At 47.8% G+C, this 8,443-nt stretch overlaps 1 protein-coding gene across 1 annotated transcript; it reads right to left on the reverse strand.

Moving 5' to 3' along the window:
* Positions 1-2,894: 2,894 nt before the first annotated feature.
* LOC136298255 (uncharacterized) lies at positions 2,895-7,833 on the reverse strand. The gene is made up of 6 exons (XM_066198883.1): positions 7,478-7,833; positions 7,321-7,380; positions 6,777-7,127; positions 5,989-6,064; positions 5,474-5,560; positions 2,895-4,766 (listed from the first exon to the last, which is right to left on the reverse strand). The coding sequence occupies exons 1-6, from the start codon at positions 7,650-7,652 to the stop codon at positions 4,319-4,321; spliced, it is 1,197 nt and encodes a 398-aa protein (XP_066054980.1). The 5' UTR covers positions 7,653-7,833; the 3' UTR covers positions 2,895-4,318.
* Between the last annotated feature and the right edge of the window lie 610 nt (positions 7,834-8,443).

The following is an 8,443-nucleotide window of genomic DNA, read 5'->3' on the forward strand; positions in this document are numbered from 1 at the left end:
TGATGTACCACACACTTCTCAGAGCTGTCCCTTCTATCCAGCTCTCCCAGTCACTTCACAGACTTCAAACTGTTTCTCACAGAGCTCAGTAGCACATGGGATTTCATTCTGCTTTTTCTTCATCTTCTCCTGAGCTGTCTCCACACACGGTGTGTGGGCTCCGCGGCAGCATTAACATGTCACCTCCCTGACACTGAGGTCCGTGTCACATCTTTTCATTAAAAGCAGCAAATAAATGATTCCCACTGGGTCTCACACAGCTTTTGGGTACTTGGTGTGGCTGCAGTCCTTGTGCACAGGAATTTCCAGAGGAGATATAGAAGGAAAACAGCCATTCACAGAGAAAAACATCAGTGTGCACGGCCCAAATCCCAAATGCCATGAAGTGAATGTGTTTTGGTTTCTGGGGGATGCACACAGTGCAGGCATCGAGAGACTCAGCAGTGAGTGGGAACTACAGACCACGTAACGGGAAAATTAAAATCTGCCTGCACTGCACATGGAATCCCCCTGGCAGAGTCAAGGAAATTAATTTTAAATAAATGGGGTTAAACACCAAAGGATCTCTCTCTTGTTTGGGCTGGGTTTGTTTTTTCCCCACAAGAAATCACACTGTCAACAACACCTCTACAATTGGAATTGAAAACAAAACAAAACAACAACACAAACAAAAACAAACAAAAAACCAAAAACAAAAAACCAAAACAAAGCAAAACAAAAACTACAACCAGAAAAAAAAAAAAAAAAAAACACAACCAAAAAAAAACCAAAAAGCACTGGCACAGGTTGTCCAGAGAAGCTGTTGATGCACCATCCCTGGAAACGCTCACAATCAGGTTGGAGGGGCTATAAACAGCCTGATCTAGTTAATGATGTTCCTGCTCATTCCAGGGGGGTTAAACTAGAAGACTTTTAGTGGTCCCTTCCAATTCAAGTCTGTGATTTTTATGAAATGTCAGAAGCCTCATGTTGACCCAGCTGAAAATGTAAAGGTCGATACAGAGCAGGGTGGAAAGGTTCCCATCTTTCCCTGAAAACCTGTGTATTGCTGCCAGTAACATGCAGCTTTCAGCTGGTTCCTAAGGAAACAGCAGAGGTGTAACCAGGTGGTGGGAGTGTGGCAGGGCCCCACTGCAGTGTTTTGGGGTGCTGGGGACAGAGAGTCCTCAGAAAGCCCCACAGCCCATTGAGGTCCCGGCACACCCTGGCTGAATCAAACCTGAGATCAGCCCTGCTGCTCCAGCTCCTGGAGGGAGAGAGGACTGCGTGTTCCATTCCTGTCCTGCATTAGCAAATGTTGACAAGCACCATTTCTCTTGCTTTTGAACCAAATGCAGAACCTCCCTGGAGACCTACCCTGAGTTTTGACGCTCATTTTCACTGTCCACATCCTCTTGCACCCACCTCACCCAGAAGATGAGCAGGAGCATCATTTATTACAAGATGCTGCAGATTGAGCAGAGTAATTAATCTCAACAGCAAGTGCTGTCCACTTTTTCCTGGTAATTCATTTAAAGTGGGAAGTTAATTCCATTCAATGGAGCTGCCCTTCACCGCTTAGAGAGAGACACAGGCTTTGAACACCCCCGAGTGAAGTGGTTCTGGCACAAACCTTCCTTCTCCTCCTCCTCCTCCTCCTCCTCTATCTGCCCTGACCCCTGCATCCCCTAGGGAATGCCACATGCCAGTGCTGTGTGATCCTCCCTCTCGAGGCTGATTAGCCAGAGCTGGAGAGTTCAGGGAGGCGAGAGCATCGGCATCCTCCTGCTGACGTTTGATCGCCGGCGGCTGCCAGTGCTCCCAATTAGCCTGCAAACGCTGCCTCCGGCTCACAAACACTTTAAAAAATTAAGTTTGACGAAAAGCCGCCTGCCTTGCCTTTCTTCAAGCCTCTCTGCCATATCAAAGCCTTTGAGAGTATCTGAGGACAACTTTTATAGCCGAGAAGGGCCCATTTGAGCGGCGTCTCATTAGTGCCGTGGCTGTGCGGCACACAGAGCCGCAGAGCATCCATCAGCCCACTTACCAGGAGCACTCCGGAATACCAGCAGGCATGTTAGGCTGGGAAGTTACCTATGAGGGAGCCACCAAAGGGCTTTTCAAGCAGAAAGGTCATCCAGCTCATCTGCTTCTCGGGGAGCTGATTAGAGCCGGCGCATTTCAGGGGCCGTGGCACCCCGCAGCAAGTCCATTCCCTGGCTCTTTTTTCTCTCTTTGCTCACAGGAGTGATCTGCAGCTCGTCAGAGGGGGCTCAGTGGGGGAGGACAGCAGCAGCACTTATTTTAATAAATAACATTCATGAGCTGGCTTTCCAGGCTGCAGCTTGGTGAGGGATGTGACGAACATTGGGAGGGGACATTGAGAGAGACACTGGCACAGGGTGCCCAGGGAAGCTGTGGCTGCCCCACCGCTGGAAGTGTCCAAGGCCAGGTTGGACAGGGCTTGGAGCAACCTGGGATAGTGGAAGGTGTCCCTGCCCATGGCAGGGGGGTGGCACTGGATGAGCTTTAAGATTCTGCAGGATAAGGCTGGTTGTGCCTCCTTGATCTTCTCTTTGATAAGTCAATATTTAAAACATCAGCAGGGGTGTTACCTTGAGCAGTGATTCCAGCCTAAGGCCTGAGGTGGGAAGGTCCCAGGTTTCTGGCAGGCCTGGTGTATTTCAAGGTGTGTTTCTGCATTGAGGAGGTTTTGGGGCAGTTCTGCTCAGTTTCAGTGTATTTTCTAGGACTGGCTGCACTCCCGGCTCTAAGGAATCACAGCAGACCTGCTCCAGCTGCTGCTCAGGTCAAGGTCCCTACAAAGGAGAAATCATCACCAATGTGTTTGCACAATAGTTAGTAAAAGCATTTGCACTGGGAAAACAGAAGGAATATCTTTAGTTGTTACTTCTGCAATTTAACATGACTGTTAGAGACATCTGATGAAAATAGTGCCAGAAACATTGGCAAGCCTATCTCTCTCAAAAACCAAAATGCATCACAGCATTGACCCTATTTTAATGGATAAACTCAAAAAAAAAAAAAAAAAAAAAAAGCTGAAGGTGGAGGAAAATTCTGAGAATAACACCTTTCTTTTTTTTTCCCTTTCAAAACAGCTCCTTGTTTCTCCAATACATTTATTTTGCATTGTTATTTCTCATGTAACTGTGAGGAAATTAAATACTTGAAAACACAACAAAACATATAAATTAATGCAAATGTTTTGATTAATGCAAACCCATTGGCATTTCTTTTCCTAAATAATTTAAAACTTAAGCCGAGAAAACCAATTTCTTGTCTGAGAAGCTTTGGTGAAAGGGAATGTTTGGTATTTTGCAGCACTTCTGTTAAGTGCTGGACTGGTGTCAGCATCTCATTCTTTTAACACTTAGAACAATTTTAACCCACCCACACTCCAGCTCTGAATTATTTAGGAAAAGATGTGTTTCTCTAGACCTTCTTTATAGCCTCTCAGGAATATGTCTGCTTGTACTTGGCACTTCTTATCTAGGATAAAAATACTGTATTTAAATATTAGTAAGAGTGTCCAAAATACGTACATCTTTGAAGCAAAGTTGGGCCATATTTTGTCCTCCATCCCTCACTCTTGTGTCATAAAAATGTAAGGGATTTCTCCTGTATGGAAATAATCTGATCTTGAAAGGAAAATTAATGTAACTTCCATGGGTGACCCCTTCTCTTGTTCAGCAGACTTTTGTTAGGGAAGACAACTCTTCCATATGCCTACATTAAAGTAGAGGGGAAAAAATCAAGTTATCTTTTTCTGAATGTTTTAAAGTGTCATTTTAATGAGTCTGCCTTTCTGCTACTGCTGGAAATAAAATATTCACTGTGAGGAGAGAGTAAATTTTGTCCCACAGGCAGAACAAGGCAACCAGAGGCAGACAGAGAGAAGCCATTTTGGGTGACACAGTCTGTCTGCAGCTGGATCCCCTATCCCAAAGCCAACATTTCTGCAGTGTGGAACTGGGCTACCTTCCTGACCCATTCTTGGACTCAAATGGAGCCCTGAAGCCTTTGAGCACATCAGCAGAGTCACAGAGGTGATTCCATGCACACACAGTGAGATTTGCACACAGACTGGATGGGAAAGAACTTGTAGAGTGCAAAAACCAAGTCAAGCTAGGCCAAATTCCTGCTTGGCCAATGCAGGCAGAGGTTTGGCAGTGTTTGAGCTGTGTTTAGCACGTGGGTCACTTGAGTTGGCTCCTGGGGGAAATCTACTGAGCAGCAGCTGCTGAGCTTATCTTTCCTGGGAAGACTGCTCAGAGACACACAGGGGAATGGTAGGAGGAGACACCAAATCCCCCACGCCTCAAAGACATTCTGTCTTGAACTTCTGCCTCAGGGCTTTCTGCACGTTCTGGATCTTCTCTGTGATCACAGTGTCACTGAGGTGATCCCCAAACTTCTGCTTCAGCAGCACCCTGATGATTTTGATGCAGCGTTCGTCCATCATGGGCTTGGCCTCCCGGAAGGTGTTGCCCCTGCGCCCCGTGATGGAGTGGCTCTGGATGTAGTCGGAGGTGAAGAGTTTGTAGAGTAGAGTCTTGCAGGCTGTGCTGATTTTCTGGTCAAACCTAATGGTCTCTTTGAGCTGCTCCTTGGTGTAGCCATTGAAGAGCTCCACCACCTCACATGGCTGTCGGTGGGGCTCCTCCTGCAAGGAGAGGGATTCCAGCCTCTGCACCTTCTTCTTCAGAGAGAGGACATCCTGCTGGAGGTCCAACACCATCCTCTCCAGCTGCTCTATCTTCTCTGCCCTGAAAAATAAAAGTTGTGTTTGTAAAGGCAAGAAAACACCATGTCCTCACTGTGGATGTCGCTCCTCCACCCAAGCAGTGCAGCAGGGCAGGACAACTTCTCTGATGGAGTATCAGCCCTTACAGCTATTCGTGGGTAAGGAATAAGGCAGGAGAGAAAAATGTCGTGGTCTGGACTTTGCAGTGCTCAGGGATGTTCAGTTAACCCTCAACTGCCCCTTGGCATGCATACATGGAGACTTTGATGCTCAATTTTCTTTTCAGTTGTAAGGAAAGACATAAAGCCTGTCTTGCAAGTCCCAGGACACACATATTTGTGGTATTAAACAACAGACTTGTGGGAAATGACAATACAAGAACCATAACTTGAATTTTTGGCACCCATTTCTTTGCATAAAAACTGTCCCTAGCATCGCTTTATCACTGGATACTGGTCATCAAAGTAATGAACTATAAACCAAAGAACACACAACCATGTTTTGATTGTTATAGGAAAGAGCTTTGTAGTTTCTGCTCTTTTTTAGAGCCTTCTTACATCTCTAAGTCCAAGCCCTACAATCAGAAACACCTGACTTGATTGTAAAGAGACTCAGCAACTTCGGGGTTTAAAATTGCCCCACTTTGCCACCCATCTGTGATCTCACTGCTCACTCTTGTAGTGAGGAGGAAAACACAGTTAGGAACAAGTGCCTCCTTTTGCTAATTACCTTTCCACCTCACCAGGACTGAAATTTTTGTGAACTCTCTCAAAGCCATCCATCTCTTGCAAAGCCTCAATCTTTCGCTCTTCACGGCTGGAAGAAACAAGCAAGCTAAATAGCACTGCCACAAACAGCATTGTGCTCATATTCATACTCATTCCTGAGAAGAATTATCTGGAATTCAAAGCAAAGTCAATTCTGGTTTCATTTGCAACAAGAATAAAATAGATTGAGGGGGAAGATGAAGGATTCTTCATGTGGACAAACTCCTGTGCATCCCCCTGGCACACAGATATGGGGAACCTCCCACTGACCCACCATGGAATCAGGACTTCAGAGCACAGGCTCATTTCTCTGCTGCATGTGCCCACACAAGCTCCTGTTATCTTCTGTGTTTTGGGTTTAACCTCCATGAGCATCTACTCAAAGCAAGGACAGCCAGAGAAAGGAGACAGCGTGGACAGAAATCAATATGTGTGGTGCGAAACATTCAGGGTCCTTACTGTGCTTTCAGGTATTACCTGTTCAGACAGATCTGCTGCTGGCACGGGGACAAGATGCCATCTGACTTCCTCTTCATTGGAAGGGCAACATAATCTGCAGCAGGGGTGGGAGACAAGCTGAAGAAACAGCTGTTGAAAAGGTCCTGAATCCCTCTGTCTCCAGAAGAGATTATCTAAGCACCCCTGCTAGATTGCATGGCAACGTATTACTCCATTTGCGTAAACAGTGATCCAGACAGGCTCTCCAGGACTGATCAATGGGGATTTGTTATTAGAAAAAGGTGGCATCTCAAGGCCTTCTGTTCCCAGTGCAAAAGATATGATGGGGGCAAGGCAAGCAGAGCCAACATGTCTCTGGATGCTGCTGTTAGTCAGCAGATAAATAAGACACTAGCATATTTTTATAAGTGCATTTAATGGGTGTAGTAGTGGGTGGAAAAATAGGGAAATAGGCAAATCTGAGAAGGTTCGACTAATGGAGACACAGGGCTTTGGGGAATTTCAGTTATTTAGGCAGGCATTCATTCAGATTGTCTTTTGGCTTGGGGAGAGAGAACTGCTGGCCCAAGAGACAGAGCTGGTGCCTGACAGAGCAGAGACCATACACTCCATACAGGCATCTCCCTCAAGACAGCCCTCCTGGAGATCTCCCAGGTAGAAAGGACCAGGAAATGCCATGTCTAACCTCCGCAGCCCTGAGACAAAGCCCATACAGCCCTAGAGCAAAGCAGAGGTTTTCTGGCTGCTCTGCAAGTTCCCATCCCACTCTGTCACTCAGGACCAGGCAGCAGTGAACCCAAGGTTACCTCTGGCAGCTGGACCAACCATGTCCTCTTCACCCTGGGAAGTCGCTGGCCCTGGCATGGCCATGGTGATGAAGGTGGATGGAGGTGTGAAGGCACTGGCTGGGTGGGGGGGAGCTGCCAGTGAGCGGGGGCTGCCTGCCACACTTCCCAGGACATGTCTGTCCTTGAGGATGGAGGAGCTGCTGGCATCATGGGGCAGGCTGGCCTCAGCCACCCTCAGCAGTGGCTTTGCAGGATAGGTCTTGTCACTGGGGTATTTCCTGGATGCAATCCCTGGGGTCCATTTTGGAAAGGTTTTCCTGGATTTTTTTGGTGGGGATGGCATCATGTTGTGGACAGCTGGTTCTTCTTCTGAAAGGAAGGGAGATACTGAGGATGCGCAGTGGGGCAGCAATGCTGTGTATCTCCCACTCACACTCAGTGCTTTGTACACTCATTGCAGTGACATGAAATTTATGACGGGACAACAACATGCGCAGCATTCTCCCAACCCAAAAAGTCCCACAGAAGTAGCAAGGTGAAATGTTCAAAAGCCCTTACTCACTTAACTTCTCCAGGAGCTGTCGATCTTCCAGCAGCTTTCTCTCCAAAGTATCTTTATGCTCTGTAGGAAGAGATCTTTCAGCAACTAAACTCCTTCTTGGAAGGTTTCTCCTGAGCAGCCCCAGATTGCAAACCCAGGCCAGGGAGGTGTCACTTACCACTTATGCCTTCCACCACGCCCCAGTACAGCCCACTGAAGCCGGGGCAGCGGGCCAGGACCTGCTCCCCCACCGTGTAGAGGTGGAAGGGCTTGCGGGGCTCCTTGATGTTCTCGATGTTGATGACCCGGCTGCCGTCGGGCCAGCTGATGAGCACGTAGAGCTTGGCTGACATCGGGGCTGCCCACCTGCAGCAGAGGGAGCAGTGTGGGAATGCCACTGCAGGGGTTTGGGCTCTCCTAAGGTTGGCAGTGTTCACAAGTGGGGCTTTACCTGGAGCAGTACAACCTGCAGATACAAAATACTTGGCCCTGTATTTTCTCTACCAGTTATTTCTCTGCTCCCATTTCCGCCCTTTTGAGCTTGTCTCATCCTAAAGCCCTTTGCTGGGAGGCTGTCTTGGGTCTGACTGAGCACAGCCACACATGCCTTCAGTGCATCCAAGTGTCCTTTGCAGTGACAGCCATGGCAGGTCTCACCTGGGATCAGGCAGGGCCAGCCCTCACAGCAGACACTTTGAGCAGATGCTGAACAAGCCACTGAGCAGACACAGGCTGGTTCCTCTGCCCCTGTGAACCATCACGGCTCAAATTACTTCAGTGGATCTACAGCAGTTTGCTTCAGTGCAGGGCTGTGTCTGTGTGATATCAAGGCAGTGCAGAGAAGAGACTCAAAAAGACCCGGGGGTATTCCAGGAAATGATCATTCCTTTGCCTGCACAATTACTTCCCCCAGTAAACATCAAAACGCTTTGATAAGGAGAACAGAAAATTCCCTTTATTTCACCCATGGGGAAACTGAGGCACAGACCAGTGATAGATATGTCTAAGGCAGTCAAGCAACAAAGCTGCAAGGAGCTGGATCCTAAGTCCTGGCCCACTGCTCTGCCCACTGAGATGTCTCTTTCTGCCCCTGGAGCTGCAGACTTCAATCACTGGAGAAACTGGAGAGCGAGGCTGGTGGTGA

This window comes from Chamaea fasciata, unplaced genomic scaffold (genome assembly GCF_029207755.1).
Source record: "Chamaea fasciata isolate MVZ Bird 193981 ecotype frontalis unplaced genomic scaffold, bChaFas1.0.hap1 SCAF_17, whole genome shotgun sequence".
Classification (NCBI taxonomy): Eukaryota; Metazoa; Chordata; class Aves; order Passeriformes; family Sylviidae; genus Chamaea; species Chamaea fasciata.